Raw genomic sequence first — 23,651 nt, forward strand, 5'->3', positions numbered from 1 at the left:
TGTCATGTGTTGTGCACGGTAGGACATAAAAATAAAGTACAAAATTTTCAAGAAACATTTCTGTTTTACTTCCTTTTGTATTATTACTGATAGTATTTAGCTGTCTTTGAAAATTCTCCTTCCCTTTCTTCTAGTAGAAAATACATTTCCATTTTTGAAAAAAAAAAACTGAGCCTAAATATTACAAAGATTTTGTAAAATGTTGAATTTCTTTTTCTGGACACATTTATCTCACGGCTTTTCGCTCTGTTACAGGTCTCCGTCAGTAAATGGGTATACAACTTAATGTATGTTAGTGCACCACTCACCACTCGTGACACTGGCTGATGACGCTGGTGTTGAGCTCCAAGTAGAATGTCTCATTGTCGAACGTAACGGTGATGTTGGAGCCCTCTAACTGCCCCAGAATGTTATCTTCAGGATGATAACCCAGCTCTTTCAAAATTTTCTCCAGTGTGACTTCGCACTGACAGTCGAAGCAAGATTCTTCCTGTTTGATTTCCAAGCTGCCATTACAACAGCTCACGCATTGCCTACACAAACAAGTAAGTAATATACAGTTCCATGGCTACTGGCTATTTTCATAACTGTTAACAGATGTAAACAATCATATTGCTAATCACTTTCTCAAAGGTCATATAGTAGCTTGGTTACCTTACGACCTCATCGCACGCACTAGAGCACCAAGTCATGGCATGAAAGATAACTTAATTGCGTTCTAGAGTGTAGTCTCCATTTTGGCATGCTCTAAGGTAAGGTAAAGCTAACAAAACATATTGTGACAGCGTGTGATCCCGAGACGTGTTGGTACTATGTGACATACACACACACTTGGTGTTTTATACCTTTCACTCACAATTACACGCATGATGTACGAGTTTTAAGAGCAATAACGCAATCAAATTTACTCGCACAATCATGCTGTCGGTGTGACAGCAGCTGGCCCCAGTCTAACAAACAGTTATAGATTCCTGTAAAATTATCATAGACATAAGCTGCTGGGAAGGTATCAGAAAAAGATGTAAAAAAGATAATACACTTAACCCTGAAAACGTTTAAACGTTAAATCGTATCACAAGAATAAATATTTCTGTGTCATTTTTTATTTGAGCGAATCATTCAATATTTAAAAACTCGTATTTAAGGTAAAATAAATTTTCTGAAATTTTATGGGAGAAATTTCAATATACATTGTAGTAAAAAAATACCCTACCCAGTTCGATTCCGAACTCCCCGTCCGGAGAAACACGGCAAACACGGTCCCCAATCTCCCCACTCGTAAGATGGCGAACAAGGTGTAGCTGCTTGCAAAAAGACAATAATGCAATCTCTTTTAAATATGAACACATCCCGTTCCCTCGAACTTTTCATAAAATACAGCACTAATGCTTATCAATTGTTTTTTTTCCAAATTGATTCTTACAGCAGACTATATCATACAAAAAAAAAAAAAAGGTTTAAAAATCTGACAAAATGGGATAATTTACCAAGCATTACGCAAAAAGCATACTTTTAAGACCAAAAAAAAATGTGAAAACAGCAACAAGCAGTTCTATACTGACTTGACGATACATTGGTAAATGGAGTTGACAGGGATGACGTAACCAACGGCTTTGTTGTCGAAGATAACAAAGTAGTAAGTTCAGATGAAGTAAACTCGGGAGTCAGCGTAGATGAAATGATTGGCGAAGTGGCAGAAGGTGAAGTGGTTGTGGTAGTGAAAGTAACACCATGTGAAGTCGATTGTAATTCAGTTGTTGAGAATGAAGACAAAGACGTTGACAGCAAATATGTCGTTCGCGAGAGCGTTGTTAAAGTTGTGGATTCGGTAGAAGTTGAAGTAGACCCAGTGGTGGTGAATGACGATGGAGATGTAGTTATGATGCTGGAAGATGGCGTAGACGTCGTAGACGATGGCGTATTGTTGGAGGTTGACGCGGTTGATGCTGTTGAAGGCGAAGTAGAAAGGGAGACTGGTGAGGTGGAATAAGAAGCAAAGAGTGTCGAGGGGGTTGTGGATGGTGCTGTAGAGCTTGAAATCGTGGTGGCGGAAGTTGTTGAAATGGAGGATGTAGTAGGGACAGTAGTAGTGGACGTGGGCGAGGTGGTGGAGGTGGGAGGGGTGCTAGTGGATGTTGGAGATGTAGTGGAAGAAGGTGTGGTTGGTGACGAGGACGGTGAAGAGGGTGTGGTACCTGTTGGTGTGGCAGTTGGCCCAGAGGAGTTGTGATGCTCGAGGGAGATGTGGATGAAGTCGTGGTCGTGGAGGATTGGGGAGAAGTTGACGTGGAGGGTGTCGTGGTAGGCTGACGTAATGGTGGAAACGGATGTGGTAGATGATGAAGGTGTGAAAGTAGTGGGCGATGTGGAAGGAGTTGAAGTTGAAGAAGGCGTGGTGCCTGTGGGTGTGGTAGTTGAAGATGGTGTGGAAGTGGGCGATGTAGTGGAGGAAGGAGTTGTTGGTGTGGGTGGAGGTGTGGTGGAAGAAGGTGTGGTGGGAGAAGATGGCGTGGATGGGGAAGAAGGCGTGGTGGTACCTGTTGGTGTTGTAGTGGGTGACGATGGAGTTGTGGTGCTGATGGGAGATGTGGAAGCCGTAGACGATGGCGTGGTGATGGAAGTTTGCGGGGTGGTTCCGGTTTGAGGGTCGTGGAAGACGATGGAGGTGTAGGTGTGGTGCTGGAGGAGTTGTAGAAATCGTAGAGGACGGCGTGATGGTGGAGGTTTGCGAAGTGGTTCCGGTTGGAGGGCTCGTGGAAGACGATGGAGGTGTGGACACGGAAGATGTGGGAGTGGATGGAGTGGTGGTAGAGGTGAGTGACGTGGTGGGGGTTAGGGTTACCGTCGAGGAAGGCGTTGTGGATGTTGATGCTGTTGAAGGCGAAGTAGAGAGGGAGACTGGTGAGGTGGAATAAGAAGCAAAGAGTGTCGAGGGGGTTGTGGATGGTGCTGTAGAGCTTGAAATCGTGGTGGCGGAAGTTGTTGAAATGGAGGATGTAGTAGGGACAGTAGTAGTGGACGTGGGCGAGGTGGTGGAGGTGGGAGGGGTGCTAGTGGATGTTGGAGATGTAGTGGAAGAAGGTGTGGTTGGTGACGAGGACGGTGAAGAGGGTGTGGTACCTGTTGGTGTGGCAGTTGGCCCAGAGGGAGTTGTGATGCTCGAGGGAGATGTGGATGAAGTCGTGGTCGTGGAGGATTGGGGAGAAGTTGACGTGGAGGGTGTCGTGGTAGGTGACGTAATGGTGGAAACGGATGTGGTAGATGATGAAGGTGTGAAAGTAGTGGGCGATGTGGAAGGAGTTGAAGTTGAAGAAGGCGTGGTGCCTGTGGGTGTGGTAGTTGAAGATGGTGTGGAAGTGGGCGATGTAGTGGAGGAAGGAGTTGTTGGTGTGGGTGGAGGTGTGGTGGAAGAAGGTGTGGTGGGAGAAGATGGCGTGGATGGGGAAGAAGGCGTGGTGGTACCTGTTGGTGTTGTAGTGGGTGACGATGGAGTTGTGGTGCTGATGGGAGATGTGGAAGCCGTAGACGATGGCGTGGTGATGGAAGTTTGCGGGTGGTTCCGGTTTGAGGGGTCGTGGAAGACGATGGAGGTGTAGGTGTGGTGCTGGAGGGAGTTGTAGAAATCGTAGAGGACGGCGTGATGGTGGAGGTTTGCGAAGTGGTTCCGGTTGGAGGGCTCGTGGAAGACGATGGAGGTGTGGACACGGAAGATGTGGGAGTGGATGGAGTGGTGGTAGAGGTGAGTGACGTGGTGGGGTTAGGGTTACCGTCGAGGAAGGCGTTGTGGATGTTGATGCTGTTGAAGGCGAAGTAGAGAGGGAGACTGGTGAGGTGGAATAAGAAGCAAAGAGTGTCGAGGGGTTGTGGATGGTGTTGTAGAGCTTGAAATCGTGGTGGCGGAAGTTGTTGAAATGGAGGATGTAGTGGGGAAAGTAGTAGTGGACGTGGGCGAGGTGGTGGAGGTGGGAGGGGTGCTAGTGGATGTTGGAGATGTAGTGGAAGAAGGTGTGGTTGGTGACGAGGACGGTGAAGAGGGTGTGGTACCTGTTGGTGTGGCAGTTGGCCCAGAGGGAGTTGTGATGCTCGAGGGAGATGTGGATGAAGTCGTGGTCGTGGAGGATTGGGGAGAAGTTGACGTGGAGGGTGTCGTGGTAGGTGACGTAATGGTGGAAACGGATGTGGTAGATGATGAAGGTGTGAAAGTAGTGGGCGATGTGGAAGGAGTTGAAGTTGAAGAAGGCGTGTGCCTGTGGGTGGTAGTTGAAGATGGTGTGGAAGTGGGCGATGTAGTGGAGGAAGGAGTTGTTGGTGTGGGTGGAGGTGTGGTGGAAGAAGGTGTGGTGGGTGAAGATGGCGTGGATGGGGAAGAAGGCGTGGTGGTACCTGTTGGTGTTGTAGTGGGTGACGATGGAGTTGTGGTGCTGATGGGAGATGTGGAAGCCGTAGACGATGGCGTGGTGATGGAAGTTTGCGGGGTGGTTCCGGTTTGAGGGGTCGTGGAAGACGATGGAGGTGTAGGTGTGGTGCTGGAGGAGTTGTAGAAATCGTAGAGGACGGCGTGATGGTGGAGGTTTGCGAAGTGGTTCCGGTTGGAGGGCTCGTGGAAGACGATGGAGGTGTGGACACGGAAGATGTGGGAGTGGATGGAGTGGTGGTAGAGGTGAGTGACGTGGTGGGGGTTAGGGTTACCGTCGAGGAAGGCGTTGTGGATGTTGATGCTGTTGAAGGCGAAGTAGAGAGGGAGACTGGTGAGGTGGAATAAGAAAGCAAAGAGTGTCGAGGGGGTTGTGGATGGTGTTGTAGAGCTTGAAATCGTGGTGGCGGAAGTTGTTGAAATGGAGGATGTAGTGGGGAAAGTAGTAGTGGACGTGGGCGAGGTGGTGGAGGTGGAGGGGTGCTAGTGGATGTTGGAGATGTAGTGGAAGAAGGTGTGGTTGGTGACGAGGACGGTGAAGAGGGTGTGGTACCTGTTGGTGTGGCAGTTGGCCCAGAGGGAGTTGTGATGCTCGAGGGAGATGTGGATGAAGTCGTGGTCGTGGAGGATTGGGGAGAAGTTGACGTGGAGGGTGTCGTGGTAGGTGACGTAATGGTGGAAACGGATGTGGTAGATGATGAAGGTGTGAAAGTAGTGGGCGATGTGGAAGGAGTTGAAGTTGAAGAAGGCGTGGTGCCTGTGGGTGTGGTAGTTGAAGATGGTGTGGAAGTGGGCGATGTAGTGGAGGAAGGAGTTGTTGGTGTGGGTGGAGGTGTGGTGGAAGAAGGTGTGGTGGGTGAAGATGGCGTGGATGGGGAAGAAGGCGTGGTGGTACCTGTTGGTGTTGTAGTGGGTGACGATGGAGTTGTGGTGCTGATGGAAGATGTGGAAGCCGTAGACGATGGCGTGGTGATGGAAGTTTGCGGGGTGGTTCCGGTTTGAGGGGTCGTGGAAGACGATGGAGGTGTAGGTGTGGTGCTGGAGGGAGTTGTAGAAATCGTAGAGGACGGCGTGATGGTGGAGGTTTGCGAAGTGGTTCCGGTTGGAGGGCTCGTGGAAGACGATGGAGGTGTGGACACGGAAGATGTGGGAGTGGATGGAGTGGTGGTAGAGGTGAGTGACGTGGTGGGGGTTAGGGTTACCGTCGAGGAAGGCGTTGTGGATGTTGATGCTGTTGAAGGCGAAGTAGAGAGGGAGACTGGTGAGGTGGAATAAGAAGCAAAGAGTGTCGAGGGGGTTGTGGATGGTGTTGTAGAGCTTGAAATCGTGGTGGCGGAGATTGTTGAAATGGAGGATGTAGTGGGGAAAGTAGTAGTGGACGTGGGCGAGGTGGTGGAGGTGGGAGGGGTGCTAGTGGATGTTGGAGATGTAGTGGAAGAAGGTGTGGTTGGTGACGAGGACGGTGAAGAGGGTGTGGTACCTGTTGGTGTGGCAGTTGGCCCAGAGGGAGTTGTGATGCTCGAGGGAGATGTGGATGAAGTCGTGGTCGTGGAGGATTGGGGAGAAGTTGACGTGGAGGGTGTCGTGGTAGGTGACGTAATGGTGGAAACGGATGTGGTAGATGATGAAGGTGTGAAAGTAGTGGGCGATGTGGAAGGAGTTGAAGTTGAAGAAGGGGTGGTGCCTGTGGGTGTGGTAGTTGAAGATGGTGTGGAAGTGGGCGATGTAGTGGAGGATGGAGTTGTTGGTGTGGGTGGAGGTGTGGTGGAAGAAGGTGTGTGGGAGAAGATGGCGTGGATGGGAAGAAGGCGTGGTGGTACCTGTTGGTGTTGTAGTGGGTGACGATGGAGTTGTGGTGCTGATGGGAGATGTGGAAGCCGTAGACGATGGCGTGGTGATGGAAGTTTGCGGGTGGTTCCGGTTTGAGGGTCGTGGAAGACGATGGAGGTGTAGGTGTGGTGCTGGAGGGAGTTGTAGAAATCGTAGAGGACGGCGTGATGGTGGAGGTTTGCGAAGTGGTTCCGGTTGGAGGGCTCGTGGAAGACGATGGAGGTGTGGACACGGAAGATGTGGGAGTGGATGGAGTGGTGGTAGAGGTGAGTGACGTGGTGGGGGTTAGGGTTACCGTCGAGGAAGGCGTTGTGGATGTTGATGCTGTTGAAGGCGAAGTAGAGAGGGAGACTGGTGAGGTGGAATAAGAAGCAAAGAGTGTCGAGGGGTTGTGGATGGTGTTGTAGAGCTTGAAATCGTGGTGGCGGAAGTTGTTGAAATGGAGGATGTAGTGGGGAAAGTAGTAGTGGACGTGGGCGAGGTGGTGGAGGTGGGAGGGGTGCTAGTGGATGTTGGAGATGTAGTGGAAGAAGGTGTGGTTGGTGACGAGGACGGTGAAGAGGGTGTGGTACCTGTTGGTGTGGCAGTTGGCCCAGAGGGAGTTGTGATGCTCGAGGGAGATGTGGATGAAGTCGTGGTCGTGGAGGATTGGGGAGATGTTGACGTGGAGGGTGTCGTGGTAGGTGACGTAATGGTGGAAACGGATGTGGTAGATGATGAAGGTGTGAAAGTAGTGGGCGATGTGGAAGGAGTTGAAGTTGAAGAAGGCGTGGTGCCTGTGGGTGTGGTAGTTGAAGATGGTGTGGAAGTGGGCGATGTAGTGGAGGAAGGAGTTGTTGGTGTGGGTGGAGGTGTGGTGGAAGAAGGTGTGGTGGGTGAAGATGGCGTGGATGGGGAAGAAGGCGTGGTGGTACCTGTTGGTGTTGTAGTGGGTGACGATGGAGTTGTGGTGCTGATGGGAGATGTGGAAGCCGTAGACGATGGCGTGGTGATGGAAGTTTGCGGGGTGGTTCCGGTTTGAGGGGTCGTGGAAGACGATGGAGGTGTAGGTGTGGTGCTGGAGGGAGTTGTAGAAATCGTAGAGGACGGCGTGATGGTGGAGGTTTGCGAAGTGGTTCCGGTTGGAGGGCTCGTGGAAGACGATGGAGGTGTGGACACGGAAGATGTGGGAGTGGATGGAGTGGTGGTAGAGGTGAGTGACGTGGTGGGGGTTAGGGTTACCGTCGAGGAAGGCGTTGTGGATGTTGATGCTGTTGAAGGCGAAGTAGAGAGGGAGACTGGTGAGGTGGAATAAGAAGCAAAGAGTGTCGAGGGGGTTGTGGATGGTGTTGTAGAGCTTGAAATCGTGGTGGCGGAAGTTGTTGAAATGGAGGATGTAGTGGGAAAGTAGTAGTGGACGTGGGCGAGGTGGTGGAGGTGGGAGGGGTGCTAGTGGATGTTGGAGATGTAGTGGAAGAAGGTGTGGTTGGTGACGAGGACGGTGAAGAGGGTGTGGTACCTGTTGGTGTGGCAGTTGGCCCAGAGGGAGTTGTGATGCTCGAGGGAGATGTGGATGAAGTCGTGGTCGTGGAGGATTGGGGAGAAGTTGACGTGGAGGGTGTCGTGGTAGGTGACGTAATGGTGGAAACGGATGTGGTAGATGATGAAGGTGTGAAAGTAGTGGGCGATGTGGAAGGAGTTGAAGTTGAAGAAGGCGTGGTGCCTGTGGGTGTGGTAGTTGAAGATGGTGTGGAAGTGGGCGATGTAGTGGAGGAAGGAGTTGTTGGTGTGGGTGAAGGCGTGGTGGTACCTGTTGGTGTTGTAGTGGGTGACGATGGAGTTGTGGTGCTGATGGGAGATGTGGAAGCCGTAGACGATGGCGTGGTGATGGAAGTTTGCGGGGTGGTTCCGGTTTGAGGGGTCGTGGAAGACGATGGAGGTGTAGGTGTGGTGCTGGAGGGAGTTGTAGAAATCGTAGAGGACGGCGTGATGGTGGAGGTTTGCGAAGTGGTTCCGGTTGGAGGGCTCGTGGAAGACGATGGAGGTGTGGACACGGAAGATGTGGGAGTGGATGGAGTGGTGGTAGAGGTGAGTGACGTGGTGGGGGTTAGGGTTACCGTCGAGGAAGGCGTTGTGGATGTTGATGCTGTTGAAGGCGAAGTAGAGAGGGAGACTGGTGAGGTGGAATAAGAAGCAAAGAGTGTCGAGGGGGTTGTGGATGGTGTTGTAGAGCTTGAAATCGTGGTGGCGGAAGTTGTTGAAATGGAGGATGTAGTGGGAAAGTAGTAGTGGACGTGGGCGAGGTGGTGGAGGTGGGAGGGGTGCTAGTGGATGTTGGAGATGTAGTGGAAGAAGGTGTGGTTGGTGACGAGGACGGTGAAGAGGGTGTGGTACCTGTTGGGTGTGGCAGTTGGCCCAGAGGGAGTTGTGATGCTCGAGGGAGATGTGGATGAAGTCGTGGTCGTGGAGGATTGGGGAGAAGTTGACGTGGAGGGTGTCGTGGTAGGTGACGTAATGGTGGAAACGGATGTGGTAGATGATGAAGGTGTGAAAGTAGTGGGCGATGTGGAAGGAGTTGAAGTTGAAGAAGGCGTGGTGCCTGTGGGTGTGGTAGTTGAAGATGGTGTGGAAGTGGGCGATGTAGTGGAGGAAGGAGTTGTTGGTGTGGGTGGAGGTGTGGTGGAAGAAGGTGTGGTGGGTGAAGATGGCGTGGATGGGGAAGAAGGCGTGGTGGTACCTGTTGGTGTTGTAGTGGGTGACGATGGAGTTGTGGTGCTGATGGGAGATGTGGAAGCCGTAGACGATGGCGTGGTGATGGAAGTTTGCGGGGTGGTTCCGGTTTGAGGGGTCGTGGAAGACGATGGAGGTGTAGGTGTGGTGCTGGAGGGAGTTGTAGAAATCGTAGAGGACGGCGTGATGGTGGAGGTTTGCGAAGTGGTTCCGGTTGGAGGGCTCGTGGAAGACGATGGAGGTGTGGACACGGAAGATGTGGGAGTGGATGGAGTGGTGGTAGAGGTGAGTGACGTGGTGGGGGTTAGGGTTACCGTCGAGGAAGGCGTTGTGGATGTTGATGCTGTTGAAGGCGAAGTAGAGAGGGAGACTGGTGAGGTGGAATAAGAAGCAAAGAGTGTCGAGGGGGTTGTGGATGGTGTTGTAGAGCTTGAAATCGTGGTGGCGGAAGTTGTTGAAATGGAGGATGTAGTGGGGAAAGTAGTAGTGGACGTGGGCGAGGTGGTGGAGGTGGGAGGGGTGCTAGTGGATGTTGGAGATGTAGTGGAAGAAGGTGTGGTTGGTGACGAGGACGGTGAAGAGGGTGTGGTACCTGTGGTGTGGCAGTTGGCCCAGAGGGAGTTGTGATGCTCGAGGGAGATGTGGATGAAGTCGTGGTCGTGGAGGATTGGGGAGAAGTTGACGTGGAGGGTGTCGTGGTAGGTGACGTAATGGTGGAAACGGATGTGGTAGATGATGAAGGTGTGAAAGTAGTGGGCGATGTGGAAGGAGTTGAAGTTGAAGAAGGCGTGGTGCCTGTGGGTGTGGTAGTTGAAGATGGTGTGGAAGTGGGCGATGTAGTGGAGGAAGGAGTTGTTGGTGTGGTGGAGGTGTGGTGGAAGAAGTGTGGTGGTGAAGATGGCGTGGATGGGGAAGAAGGCGTGGTGGTACCTGTTGTGTTGTAGTGGGTGACGATGGAGTTGTGGTGCTGATGGGAGATGTGGAAGCCGTAGACGATGGCGTGGTGATGGAAGTTTGCGGGGTGGTTCCGGTTTGAGGGGTCGTGGAAGACGATGGAGGTGTAGGTGTGGTGCTGGAGGGAGTTGTAGAAATCGTAGAGGACGGCGTGATGGTGGAGGTTTGCGAAGTGGTTCCGGTTGGAGGGCTCGTGGAAGACGATGGAGGTGTGGACACGGAAGATGTGGGAGTGGATGGAGTGGTGGTAGAGGTGAGTGACGTGGTGGGGTTAGGGTTACCGTCGAGGAAGGCGTTGTGGATGTTGATGCTGTTGAAGGCGAAGTAGAGAGGGAGACTGGTGAGGTGGAATAAGAAGCAAAGAGTGTCGAGGGGGTTGTGGATGGTGTTGTAGAGCTTGAAATCGTGGTGGCGGAAGTTGTTGAAATGGAGGATGTAGTGGGGAAAGTAGTAGTGGACGTGGGCGAGGTGGTGGAGGTGGGAGGGGTGCTAGTGGATGTTGGAGATGTAGTGGAAGAAGGTGTGGTTGGTGACGAGGACGGTGAAGAGGGTGTGGTACCTGTTGGTGTGGCAGTTGGCCCAGAGGGAGTTGTGATGCTCGAGGGAGATGTGGATGAAGTCGTGGTCGTGGAGGATTGGGGAGAAGTTGACGTGGAGGGTGTCGTGGTAGGTGACGTAATGGTGGAAACGGATGTGGTAGATGATGAAGGTGTGAAAGTAGTGGGCGATGTGGAAGGAGTTGAAGTTGAAGAAGGCGTGGTGCCTGTGGGTGTGGTAGTTGAAGATGGTGTGGAAGTGGGCGATGTAGTGGAGGAAGGAGTTGTTGGTGTGGGTGGAGGTGTGGTGGAAGAAGGTGTGGTGGGTGAAGATGGCGTGGATGGGGAAGAAGGCGTGGTGGTACCTGTTGGTGTTGTAGTGGGTGACGATGGAGTTGTGGTGCTGATGGGAGATGTGGAAGCCGTAGACGATGGCGTGGTGATGGAAGTTTGCGGGGTGGTTCCGGTTTGAGGGGTCGTGGAAGACGATGGAGGTGTAGGTGTGGTGCTGGAGGGAGTTGTAGAAATCGTAGAGGACGGCGTGATGGTGGAGGTTTGCGAAGTGGTTCCGGTTGGAGGGCTCGTGGAAGACGATGGAGGTGTGGACACGGAAGATGTGGGAGTGGATGGAGTGGTGGTAGAGGTGAGTGACGTGGTGGGGGTTAGGGTTACCGTCGAGGAAGGCGTTGTGGATGTTGATGCTGTTGAAGGCGAAGTAGAGAGGGAGACTGGTGAGGTGGAATAAGAAGCAAAGAGTGTCGAGGGGGTTGTGGATGGTGTTGTAGAGCTTGAAATCGTGGTGGCGGAAGTTGTTGAAATGGAGGATGTAGTGGGGAAAGTAGTAGTGGACGTGGGCGAGGTGGTGGAGGTGGGAGGGGTGCTAGTGGATGTTGGAGATGTAGTGGAAGAAGGTGTGGTTGGTGACGAGGACGGTGAAGAGGGTGTGGTACCTGTTGGTGTGGCAGTTGGCCCAGAGGGAGTTGTGATGCTCGAGGGAGATGTGGATGAAGTCGTGGTCGTGGAGGATTGGGGAGAAGTTGACGTGGAGGGTGTCGTGGTAGGTGACGTAATGGTGGAAACGGATGTGGTAGATGATGAAGGTGTGAAAGTAGTGGGCGATGTGGAAGGAGTTGAAGTTGAAGAAGGCGTGGTGCCTGTGGGTGTGGTAGTTGAAGATGGTGTGGAAGTGGGCGATGTAGTGGAGGAAGGAGTTGTTGGTGTGGGTGGAGGTGTGGTGGAAGAAGGCGTGGTGGTACCTGTTGGTGTTGTAGTGGGTGACGATGGAGTTGTGGTGCTGATGGGAGATGTGGAAGCCGTAGACGATGGCGTGGTGATGGAAGTTTGCGGGGTGGTTCCGGTTTGAGGGGTCGTGGAAGACGATGGAGGTGTAGGTGTGGTGCTGGAGGGAGTTGTAGAAATCGTAGAGGACGGCGTGATGGTGGAGGTTTGCGAAGTGGTTCCGGTTGGAGGGCTCGTGGAAGACGATGGAGGTGTGGACACGGAAGATGTGGGAGTGGATGGAGTGGTGGTAGAGGTGAGTGACGTGGTGGGGGTTAGGGTTACCGTCGAGGAAGGCGTTGTGGATGTTGATGCTGTTGAAGGCGAAGTAGAGAGGGAGACTGGTGAGGTGGAATAAGAAGCAAAGAGTGTCGAGGGGGTTGTGGATGGTGTTGTAGAGCTTGAAATCGTGGTGGCGGAAGTTGTTGAAATGGAGGATGTAGTGGGGAAAGTAGTAGTGGACGTGGGCGAGGTGGTGGAGGTGGGAGGGGTGCTAGTGGATGTTGGAGATGTAGTGGAAGAAGGTGTGGTTGGTGACGAGGACGGTGAAGAGGGTGTGGTACCTGTTGGTGTGGCAGTTGGCCCAGAGGGAGTTGTGATGCTCGAGGGAGATGTGGATGAAGTCGTGGTCGTGGAGGATTGGGGAGAAGTTGACGTGGAGGGTGTCGTGGTAGGTGACGTAATGGTGGAAACGGATGTGGTAGATGATGAAGGTGTGAAAGTAGTGGGCGATGTGGAAGGAGTTGAAGTTGAAGAAGGCGTGGTGCCTGTGGGTGTGGTAGTTGAAGATGGTGTGGAAGTGGGCGATGTAGTGGAGGAAGGAGTTGTTGGTGTGGGTGGAGGTGTGGTGGAAGAAGGTGTGGTGGGTGAAGATGGCGTGGATGGGGAAGAAGGCGTGGTGGTACCTGTTGGTGTTGTAGTGGGTGACGATGGAGTTGTGGTGCTGATGGGAGATGTGGAAGCCGTAGACGATGGCGTGGTGATGGAAGTTTGCGGGGTGGTTCCGGTTTGAGGGGTCGTGGAAGACGATGGAGGTGTAGGTGTGGTGCTGGAGGGAGTTGTAGAAATCGTAGAGGACGGCGTGATGGTGGAGGTTTGCGAAGTGGTTCCGGTTGGAGGGCTCGTGGAAGACGATGGAGGTGTGGACACGGAAGATGTGGGAGTGGATGGAGTGGTGGTAGAGGTGAGTGACGTGGTGGGGGTTAGGGTTACCGTCGAGGAAGGCGTTGTGGATGTTGATGCTGTTGAAGGCGAAGTAGAGAGGGAGACTGGTGAGGTGGAATAAGAAGCAAAGAGTGTCGAGGGGGTTGTGGATGGTGTTGTAGAGCTTGAAATCGTGGTGGCGGAAGTTGTTGAAATGGAGGATGTAGTGGGGAAAGTAGTAGTGGACGTGGGCGAGGTGGTGGAGGTGGGAGGGGTGCTAGTGGATGTTGGAGATGTAGTGGAAGAAGGTGTGGTTGGTGACGAGGACGGTGAAGAGGGTGTGGTACCTGTTGGTGTGGCAGTTGGCCCAGAGGGAGTTGTGATGCTCGAGGGAGATGTGGATGAAGTCGTGGTCGTGGAGGATTGGGGAGAAGTTGACGTGGAGGGTGTCGTGGTAGGTGACGTAATGGTGGAAACGGATGTGGTAGATGATGAAGGTGTGAAAGTAGTGGGCGATGTGGAAGGAGTTGAAGTTGAAGAAGGCGTGGTGCCTGTGGGTGTGGTAGTTGAAGATGGTGTGGAAGTGGGCGATGTAGTGGAGGAAGGAGTTGTTGGTGTGGGTGGAGGTGTGGTGGAAGAAGGTGTGGTGGGTGAAGATGGCGTGGATGGGGAAGAAGGCGTGGTGGTACCTGTTGGTGTTGTAGTGGGTGACGATGGAGTTGTGGTGCTGATGGAGATGTGGAAGCCGTAGACGATGGCGTGGTGATGGAAGTTTGCGGGGTGGTTCCGGTTTGAGGGGTCGTGGAAGACGATGGAGGTGTAGGTGTGGTGCTGGAGGGAGTTGTAGAAATCGTAGAGGACGGCGTGATGGTGGAGGTTTGCGAAGTGGTTCCGGTTGGAGGGCTCGTGGAAGACGATGGAGGTGTGGACACGGAAGATGTGGGAGTGGATGGAGTGGTGGTAGAGGTGAGTGACGTGGTGGGGGTTAGGGTTACCGTCGAGGAAGGCGTTGTGGATGTTGATGCTGTTGAAGGCGAAGTAGAGAGGGAGACTGGTGAGGTGGAATAAGAAGCAAAGAGTGTCGAGGGGGTTGTGGATGGTGTTGTAGAGCTTGAAATCGTGGTGGCGGAAGTTGTTGAAATGGAGGATGTAGTGGGGAAAGTAGTAGTGGACGTGGGCGAGGTGGTGGAGGTGGGAGGGGTGCTAGTGGATGTTGGAGATGTAGTGGAAGAAGGTGTGGTTGGTGACGAGGACGGTGAAGAGGGTGTGGTACCTGTTGGGTGTGGCAGTTGGCCCAGAGGGAGTTGTGATGCTCGAGGGAGATGTGGATGAAGTCGTGGTCGTGGAGGATTGGGGAGAAGTTGACGTGGAGGGTGTCGTGGTAGGTGACGTAATGGTGGAAACGGATGTGGTAGATGATGAAGGTGTGAAAGTAGTGGGCGATGTGGAAGGAGTTGAAGTTGAAGAAGGCGTGGTGCCTGTGGGTGTGGTAGTTGAAGATGGTGTGGAAGTGGGCGATGTAGTGGAGGAAGGAGTTGTTGGTGTGGGTGGAGGTGTGGTGGAAGAAGGTGTGGTGGGTGAAGATGGCGTGGATGGGGAAGAAGGCGTGGTGGTACCTGTTGGTGTTGTAGTGGGTGACGATGGAGTTGTGGTGCTGATGGGAGATGTGGAAGCCGTAGACGATGGCGTGGTGATGGAAGTTTGCGGGGTGGTTCCGGTTTGAGGGGTCGTGGAAGACGATGGAGGTGTAGGTGTGGTGCTGGAGGGAGTTGTAGAAATCGTAGAGGACGGCGTGATGGTGGAGGTTTGCGAAGTGGTTCCGGTTGGAGGGCTCGTGGAAGACGATGGAGGTGTGGACACGGAAGATGTGGGAGTGGATGGAGTGGTGGTAGAGGTGAGTGACGTGGTGGGGGTTAGGGTTACCGTCGAGGAAGGCGTTGTGGATGTTGATGCTGTTGAAGGCGAAGTAGAGAGGGAGACTGGTGAGGTGGAATAAGAAGCAAAGAGTGTCGAGGGGGTTGTGGATGGTGTTGTAGAGCTTGAAATCGTGGTGGCGGAAGTTGTTGAAATGGAGGATGTAGTGGGGAAAGTAGTAGTGGACGTGGGCGAGGTGGTGGAGGTGGGAGGGGTGCTAGTGGATGTTGGAGATGTAGTGGAAGAAGGTGTGGTTGGTGACGAGGACGGTGAAGAGGGTGTGGTACCTGTTGGTGTGGCAGTTGGCCCAGAGGGAGTTGTGATGCTCGAGGGAGATGTGGATGAAGTCGTGGTCGTGGAGGATTGGGGAGAAGTTGACGTGGAGGGAGTCGTGGTAGGTGACGTAATGGTGGAAACGGATGTGGTAGATGATGAAGGTGTGAAAGTAGTGGGCGATGTGGAAGGAGTTGAAGTTGAAGAAGGCGTGGTGCCTGTGGGTGTGGTAGTTGACGATGGTGTGGAAGTGGGCGATGTAGTGGAGGAAGGAGTTGTTGGTGTGGGTGGAGGTGTGGTGGAAGAAGGTGTGGTGGGTGAAGATGGCGTGGATGGGGAAGAAGGCGTGGTGGTACCTGTTGGTGTTGTAGTGGGTGACGATGGAGTTGTGGTGCTGATGGGAGATGTGGAAGCCGTAGACGATGGCGTGGTGATGGAAGTTTGCGGGGTGGTTCCGGTTTGAGGGGTCGTGGAAGACGATGGAGGTGTAGGTGTGGTGCTGGAGGGAGTTGTAGAAATCGTAGAGGACGGCGTGATGGTGGAGGTTTGCGAAGTGGTTCCGGTTGGAGGGCTCGTGGAAGACGATGGAGGTGTGGACACGGAAGATGTGGGAGTGGATGGAGTGGTGGTAGAGGTGAGTGACGTGGTGGGGGTTAGGGTTACCGTCGAGGAAGGCGTTGTGGATGTTGATGCTGTTGAAGGCGAAGTAGAGAGGGAGACTGGTGAGGTGGAATAAGAAGCAAAGAGTGTCGAGGGGGTTGTGGATGGTGTTGTAGAGCTTGAAATCGTGGTGGCGGAAGTTGTTGAAATGGAGGATGTAGTGGGGAAAGTAGTAGTGGACGTGGGCGAGGTGGTGGAGGTGGGAGGGGTGCTAGTGGATGTTGGAGATGTAGTGGAAGAAGGTGTGGTTGGTGACGAGGACGGTGAAGAGGGTGTGGTACCTGTGGGTGTGGCAGTTGGCCCAGAGGGAGTTGTGATGCTCGAGGGAGATGTGGATGAAGTCGTGGTCGTGGAGGATTGGGGAGAAGTTGACGTGGAGGGTGTCGTGGTAGGTGACGTAATGGTGGAAACGGATGTGGTAGATGATGAAGGTGTGAAAGTAGTGGGCGATGTGGAAGGAGTTGAAGTTGAAGAAGGCGTGGTGCCTGTGGGTGTGGTAGTTGAAGATGGTGTGGAAGTGGGCGATGTAGTGGAGGAAGGAGTTGTTGGTGTGGGTGGAGGTGTGGTGGAAGAAGGTGTGGTGGGTGAAGATGGCGTGGATGGGGAAGAAGGCGTGGTGGTACCTGTTGGTGTTGTAGTGGGTGACGATGGAGTTGTGGTGCTGATGGGAGATGTGGAAGCCGTAGACGATGGCGTGGTGATGGAAGTTTGCGGGGTGGTTCCGGTTTGAGGGGTTCGTGGAAGACGATGGAGGTGTAGGTGTGGTGCTGGAGGGAGTTGTAGAAATCGTAGAGGACGGCGTGATGGTGGAGGTTTGCGAAGTGGTTCCGGTTGGAGGGCTCGTGGAAGACGATGGAGGTGTGGACACGGAAGATGTGGGAGTGGATGGAGTGGTGGTAGAGGTGAGTGACGTGGTGGGGGTTAGGGTTACCGTCGAGGAAGGCGTTGTGGATGTTGATGCTGTTGAAGGCGAAGTAGAGAGGGAGACTGGTGAGGTGGAATAAGAAGCAAAGAGTGTCGAGGGGGTTGTGGATGGTGTTGTAGAGCTTGAAATCGTGGTGGCGGAAGTTGTTGAAATGGAGGATGTAGTGGGGAAAGTAGTAGTGGACGTCGGCGAGGTGGTGGAGGTGGGAGAGGTGCTAGTGGATGTTGGAGATGTAGTGGAAGAAGGTGTGGTTGGTGACGAGAACGATGAAGAGGGTGTGGTACCTGTTGGTGTGGCAGTTGGCCCAGAGGGAGTTGTGATGCTCGAGGGAGATGATGAAGTCGTGGTCGTGGAGGATTGGGGAGGTGTTGACGTGGAGGGTGTCGTGGTAGGTGACGTAATGGTGGAAACGGATGTGGTAGATGATGAAGGTGTGAAAGTAGTGGGCGATGTGGAAGGAGTTGAAGTTGAAGAAGGCGTGGTGCCTGTGGGTGTGGTAGTTGAAGATGGTGTGGAAGTGGGCGATGTAGTGGAGGAAGGAATTGTTGGTGTGGGTGGAGGTGTGGTGGAAGAAGGTGTGGTGGGTGAAGATGGCGTAGATGGGGAAGAAGGCGTGGTGGTACCTGTTGGTGTTGTAGTGGGGGACGATTGAGTTGTGGTGCTGATGGGAGATGTGGAAGCCGTAGACGATGGCGTGGTGATGGAAGTTTGCGGGGTGGTTCCGGTTTGAGGGGTCGTGGAAGACGATGGAGGTGTAGGTGTGGTGCTGGAGGGAGTTGTAGAAATCGTAGAGGACGGCGTGATTGTGGAGGTTTGCAAAGTGGTTCCGGTTGGAGGGCTCGTGGAAGACGATGGAGGTGTGGACACGGAAGATGTGGGAGTGGATGGAGTGGTGGTAGAGGTGAGTGACGTGGTGGGGGTTAGGGTTACCGTCGAGGAAGGCGTTGTGGATGTTGATGCTGTTGAAGGCGAAGTAGAGAGGGAGACTGGTGAGGTGGAATAAGAAGCAAAGAGTGTCGAGGGGGTTGTGGATGGTGTTGTAGAGCTTGAAATTGTGGTGGCGGAAGTTGTTGAAATGGAGGATGTAGTGGGGAAAGTAGTAGTGGACGTGGGCGAGGTGGTGGAGGTGCTAGTGGATGTTGGAGATGTAGTGGAAGAAGGTGTGGTTGGTGACGAGGACGGTGAAGAGAGTGTGGTACCTGTGGGTGTGGCAGTTGGCCCAGAGGGAGTTGTGATGCTCGAGGGAGATGTGGATGAAGTCGTGGTCGTGGAGGATTGGGGAGGCGTTGACGTGGAGGGTGTCGTGGTAGGTGACGTAATGGTGGAAACGGATGTGGTAGATGATGAAGGTGTGAAAGTAGTGGGCGATGTGGAAGGAGTTGAAGTTGAAGAAGGCGTGGTGCCTGTGGGTGTGGTAGTTGAAGATGGTGTGGAAGTGGGCGATGTAGTGGAGGAAGGAGTTGTTGGTGTGGGTGGAGGTGTGGTGGAAGAAGGTGTGGTGGGTGAAGATGGCGTTAATGGGGAAGAAGGTGGCGATGGCGTGGTAGAGGTGAGTGACGTTGTGGGGGTTGTGAATGTAACACCACGTGTAGTCGATTCTAATTCATTTGTTGAGAATGATGACAACGACGTTGACAGCAAATATGTCGTACGTGAGAGCGTTGTCAATGTTGTTGATTCCGTAGAAGTTTGAGTAGATCCAGTTGTGGTGAATGACGATGTTGACGTGGAGGGTTTAGTGGTAGGGGGCGTAATGGTGGACATGTATGCTGTAGATGATGTAGGTGTGAAAGTAGAGGGAGATGTGGAAGGAGCTGAAGTTGATTTTTGCGTTGTTCTCTGTGTAGTTGATTCCGGTGTTGTTTGTGTTGTAGATGATGCGATTGTTGTTTCTGTGGTAGATTCTTCTGAAAGAAGATAAAAGAAATCAAATTATTGAAATTATAACTCTTTATAACATTTTGAGAAAGTGTAATTTTTTTTAACATATTTGAAATCAGGGTAGGCATTCCTGCTTTTTTGTTATGAAATTTAGTATTTTCTTGTGTCTGTGTGTTTGGTTTTTTCTAATGTTGAATATATAGGGGTAGCTTCTGATGAATCTTATTTCGAAGGTTTTAGTTATTGTATGTCTTTTCACTTTGCAATGAAGATTTGTTTCAGTCAGCGCTTTATTGAATTGACATCATTGAAGAGTGGCAGTGTGTAATGTATAAGATTGAGGAGATGATGATCTTTATTCATTAGCACACAGCAATGCTTAGAAAATGCACGGCTGGTCCTGCATGAAGGCTCACAGAATCAGCGGCTAGACAAAAGTTGTCGGAAACTCTCCTGACAGGACATACCTGTCCTGTCATAATGCAGAATTGCAGACACTTTCGAAAATGTCCACCTGTTATGAAGGTTACTGAGGGCTTTCCAAATAAAGCTGGAGCTGATATCTTAGCTTTTGTTTGCTGAAAGGAAAAGCTTGTCCTGAGAGAGCTTTCTGAAACCGGGTCTTTGTAGAATTTGTTTTGAACGTTACTACTGCTTACCTAGAGATTTAACTTCCATTAGTATAGTCTCCTTCAGTGCCATGTGACATTATACATGTCACTGACACTGTCACTGATGGCAAAGAAGCTCTTCAAAGGTGTGTTTTCCATTTGATGTTGAATGTATAGATGAATAAAATTTCTACTGACGTCTTGAGTCCAAGACCTGACATTATTTGGAGAAGGTGGTTACGTGGTGTAGTGCATCATCATTGCCAGCCAGGAAAACCTTCTCAAAGAATAGTTTCGTTCATGTATGATTTGCTGTTTTCTTCTTCCGGGAAAATATTGGAAATTAAGTGACAGGGCTTTCTGTTTCCAGTATGTCACTTTCAAGAAATAACAACAAAAGACTTGGAGCACATCATTATGGTGTGAGATGGTAGCGTCTTTACAAAAGGATCCTTTGCATTTGCATGTAGATTATTCAATCCTGATACAGATAGTGCAAGATGTTTGGAAAGAAAATTTTAGTAGTTGCATTGCAACTATTCTGATGAGCAAGCAAAACTGGCTGTTAGTGTAACGATTCGCGATTGAGACGAATCTAGTTAGATTCATGTTTATTTTTAACTTTCCCTGTGGTCAGGGGAAGAGCAGTCGCGCGAGCGCTGACGCGGCTCTGTATGACTCATTTTCTTACGTCATAGATGGAATGACGTAAATCAGCTTAGCACAGCGTAACTAGGGCGACGGTAGGCAATGGAGAAGCCATATAGTACTTATGATTGGTTGAGACAGTCTCCAAGAAAGTCTGTTAGGAGGTCGTCCTAGTTACCTGGTCGCTAGGGGTGCCTGATTGGTCAGGAGGGAAAAAAGGATGAGTTAACTAGGTGATTCTAACGTTTCTCGGGACAGTCGGGACCAAGCAGTTGGAGAGTGCAGAGCTCCGTGGTCAGTGAACAGTGTGTGGTTAACTGCCTGCAACGGATATCCATCGTTTCTTCCAGTGGAGTATTATCGCGTGTATTCCGAGTGTGGTGTAGTAATCAATTCAGTCGGAATATAACATCTTCGCTGATACGGCTTTAATCTCTCCTTAGCTTCACGAACTGCGTGAAGTAATTCAGTGGATTAACCTGCTGGTCTAGTCAGTGATCTCGCCAGCCCGTCTGAGAAAAGTTAGGAGGAGGTTGACGCTGGGGAAGTAGCGTCCTTTTATTTTGTTTCATCCTCATCTCATCGTTAATTAATTTCATAAACATTAAATGTGTTAATCGTTGGCCGGACCTTTTTGTTGAAAAAGGTGAAAGAGTGCGGCGAGCGTGGTTTACATGCAGATGTTTTACACGCGCTCGCAAACACATTCAACACACTCTTTCGTAAAACGTTACAGTTAGCATCATGCCTCCTAAAGCAGTCACAAGTTTACCAATTTATTGTTTTAAATAAGGATAATGCCTACCTGATGACGCAGAAGTGGTAAAACTGGTTGAAACTGAAAAAGATAATGTGTATTTTATTAGATTAGTTTTCATAAGAATAAGATGGAGCTTTTGTACACTGTTCGTAAGCTCCAGGGTAAGGTGATAATTAGATCAAAACCAATCAACCCAATGATAAAAATTATCCAGGTAAGAACCGTCATTTGAAGCGTGAAACATCTGTAAAACTACACCCGTGCACTAAAGTTATTAGAACTCTGGGATTGGCGGAAGTCAGATGGCCAGGCTTTGGGAAAACAATAACCAACAAAGGCTACAAGACTCGCTATAGCAGAGAAAAAGAAATCAGCCCTGTTTCAGGATTATATCTCTGTGACCTAAGGAGCGCTTTGAAAAAGGAGAAAAAAGCCGCACAGATGCAGCAGTGAACTACCTTGAAGATGGGAGGGAGATGAAGCAGATAACATACATTTTGAGGAGCAGTGCCACGGCATAGAGAGGAAATAGGCCGGCAAAAACGCCTACTAGACTATTGGATACTTTAAGACCTTCACCAAGACAGGTTAACAAAATTGCAGTAGGCACCTTCTCACAGAAAACACTGTTAAGGAACTGCTAGCATCAGAACAGATTTAAGTCCAGGCAGCAGCACAGTTGAAAAGATTTTAGCTGTGGCATATAAAAAAGCATCAGCAGGTTCTATTTCACAACTTCATCAACTTTCATAAGGCATTTGACGGTACGGCATTAAGGAATGTAGCATGTTATGGGAAAGTTCTGCATTGAAGAGAGCCTCGTTTAAGACGTCAAGCTGCTGTAAAAGAAATGAGTTTCTCTTAGCATCTTACTTTTTATCATTATTGCATGCATGTAAAACCCTTTTACATGATTTTGCAGCTACTTTATTTACTACAGTTATTTGTGTGTTTACATTACTGAGTAAATAAAAAACAAAAAAAAATCTCTAAAATGAGGACATATTTTAAAGACAAAATTAGTTTTTGTACTTTATAAGAATGAATTCTGGCAATTTATTTAGTCAGCAAAACCTTAATTTAGACTGAAAGTGTGTTTGTGTATCCAGGAAATAATAATCTTGCATTAATAAGATATCTCTATAGTAGCTTCAGACAGAAACTTAGATTTATTACAGATAAGAAACAATTATGCTTGCGTCTGTGAAGAATTTCGTTTCAGTTCTATGCAAATATTGTGGCTGGTGCGAAACAAAATTTTAACATTACTTCTAGATTAATAGTTTTTTTTAAAGTGATGCAAAATAAAATTATTAAACCTGTCATCACCATGAAGGAAAAAAACATGCTAGTCATAACAGAATGCTAAATCACAGCCAAAATAGGTATTCTTACCAATAGATGATGATGTAGATAAGAAAGGTGAGGTTGAAGTTGAACTAAAAGAACTTGAAGTTGGAGTTAAGGTGGACGAAAGAGTTGAAGGTATTGAAGAAATTGTCGTTGAGAAAGATGATAATGTAGTCGCTGAGGGTGTTTCAGAAAAAGGCGTTGTGGTAGAGCTTGTAGAGGAACTGACAAACGATGAGGAGCTTCCGTAAGACGTTAAGGTAGTCGACACAGAAGTTGAAGTAGCTGACGAAATTGAAGGTGTTGTACTCGATGGAGTTGTGCCCGTTGCTGGTGGTGTTGTAGACGAAGAAAGTGTTACTGGAGAAGTGGTGGATGTCAGTGTGGAGGTTGGGGATGTCGTAAGTGTAGGAGAAGTGACGCTTGTAGAGGGCGTCTCGGCAGAGGATGAGGGTGTGACGGAAGGAGTGGCCGTTGAGGAGGGTGTGGATGTAGCTGTCGATATTGAAGATGTAGTAGAAATAGAAGGAGTTGTGCCTGTTGATGAAGGTGCGGTAGGTGTAGAAGAAGTAGTGGCTGTAAATGTTGATGACGGGGATGGTGTTACTGATGATATTCGTAGACGAAGGAAGTTACTGACGACGTGCTTATGGGTTTGATGTAGCTGTGGTTGGTACTGATGGGTGATAGTAAGAACGTCGTGAGGTAAGAAATGGGAGAGGTTTGTTGGCGAGAGGTAGAGATTTTTTGTGGAAGAAATCGTTTGTGGATGATATTGTACTTGTGGAAAGGACTGAGTCGTTGAGAACGTTGTCGACAAGGAAAACAGATGTGGAATACTCAGCAGGTAGTGTTGAGGGAGCTAGTAGATGGTGTTTTGTGGTTTGAGATACTGACGTAGTGGATATATGTAGGCGTAGAGGTAGATGACGACGTGTTGTAGATGTTGATAGTGTTACTGGAGAAGTGGTGGAGAGGCGTTACTGAAGACGTTGAGATGGGAGTGGAAGTAGAAATGTGATGTTGTTGGAGACGTGACGCCTTGTCGAAGGCGTTGCAGTTGATGATGAAGGTGTAACTGAGGACGTGGGAGTGGAAGAGGGAGTGGACGTAGCTGAAGATGTTGTCGGTGCTGTAGGACCCGAAGAAGTTGTGCCTGTTGATTGTGAAGTAGTTGTTATCGTTGAAGGGGACGTAGACGGGGTTGAGGATGGCGTAGAAGTAGAAGACGGTGTTGTTTTAAGGGTGGAATATGTTGTGCTTGTAAGGGTTGTTGGACTTCTGCAGCAAGTTGGTTTAGTTAAAGGAGTAGAAGTCGATGGCGATTATGTAGATGTTGAAAAAGGACCCGAAAGAGTTGTGCCTGTTGCTGGTGGTGTTGTAGACGAAGAAATGTTACTGAGAAATGGTGGATGTCAGTGGAAATTGGATGTTTCGTAAGTGTAGGAGAAGGACGCTTGTAGCAGGCGTCTCTGCAGAGGATGAGGCGTGTAGGTAGAGTGCCGTGAAGCGGCGTGGATGTAGCTGTCTATATTAAAGTAAGTAAAAATAGAAGTATTGTGCCTGTGATGCAAGTTGGTATGGTAAAGAGAGTAGGTGCTAAAATTTGATTTGACATCGTGTTACTATGATATCGTAGACGAGAAGTACTGACACGTGCTTTTGCTGATGTAGCTGTTCTTACTATCGGTGAATAACGTCTTGAGGTATGAAGTGGAGATTTTGGAAGATAAAGATTGTGAAGAAATCGTTGTGATATATTACT

General features: G+C 50.3%; 1 protein-coding gene across 1 annotated transcript in view; it reads right to left on the bottom strand.

The window, feature by feature from the left end:
• LOC112564005 overlaps positions 1-23,651 on the bottom strand; it is a 72,930-nt gene that overhangs the window by 8,505 nt on the left and 40,774 nt on the right. Inside the window, exons 37-51 of the mRNA XM_025238513.1 lie at positions 21,932-22,470; positions 20,582-20,614; positions 15,924-18,543; positions 15,066-15,770; positions 14,138-14,843; positions 9,446-14,067; positions 7,743-9,323; positions 6,817-7,521; positions 5,795-6,595; positions 4,968-5,672; positions 4,045-4,745; positions 3,096-3,604; positions 1,563-2,679; positions 1,214-1,304; positions 309-533 (exon numbers count right to left, since the gene is read on the bottom strand). Of these exons, the coding sequence (XP_025094298.1) occupies positions 309-533; positions 1,214-1,304; positions 1,563-2,679; positions 3,096-3,604; positions 4,045-4,745; positions 4,968-5,672; positions 5,795-6,595; positions 6,817-7,521; positions 7,743-9,323; positions 9,446-14,067; positions 14,138-14,843; positions 15,066-15,770; positions 15,924-18,543; positions 20,582-20,614; positions 21,932-22,470 (15,660 nt within the window). The remainder of the gene's footprint in view (positions 1-308; positions 534-1,213; positions 1,305-1,562; positions 2,680-3,095; positions 3,605-4,044; positions 4,746-4,967; positions 5,673-5,794; positions 6,596-6,816; positions 7,522-7,742; positions 9,324-9,445; positions 14,068-14,137; positions 14,844-15,065; positions 15,771-15,923; positions 18,544-20,581; positions 20,615-21,931; positions 22,471-23,651) is intronic.

This window comes from Pomacea canaliculata, linkage group LG5 (assembly GCF_003073045.1).
Source record: "Pomacea canaliculata isolate SZHN2017 linkage group LG5, ASM307304v1, whole genome shotgun sequence".
NCBI classification, from domain to species: Eukaryota; Metazoa; Mollusca; class Gastropoda; order Architaenioglossa; family Ampullariidae; genus Pomacea; species Pomacea canaliculata.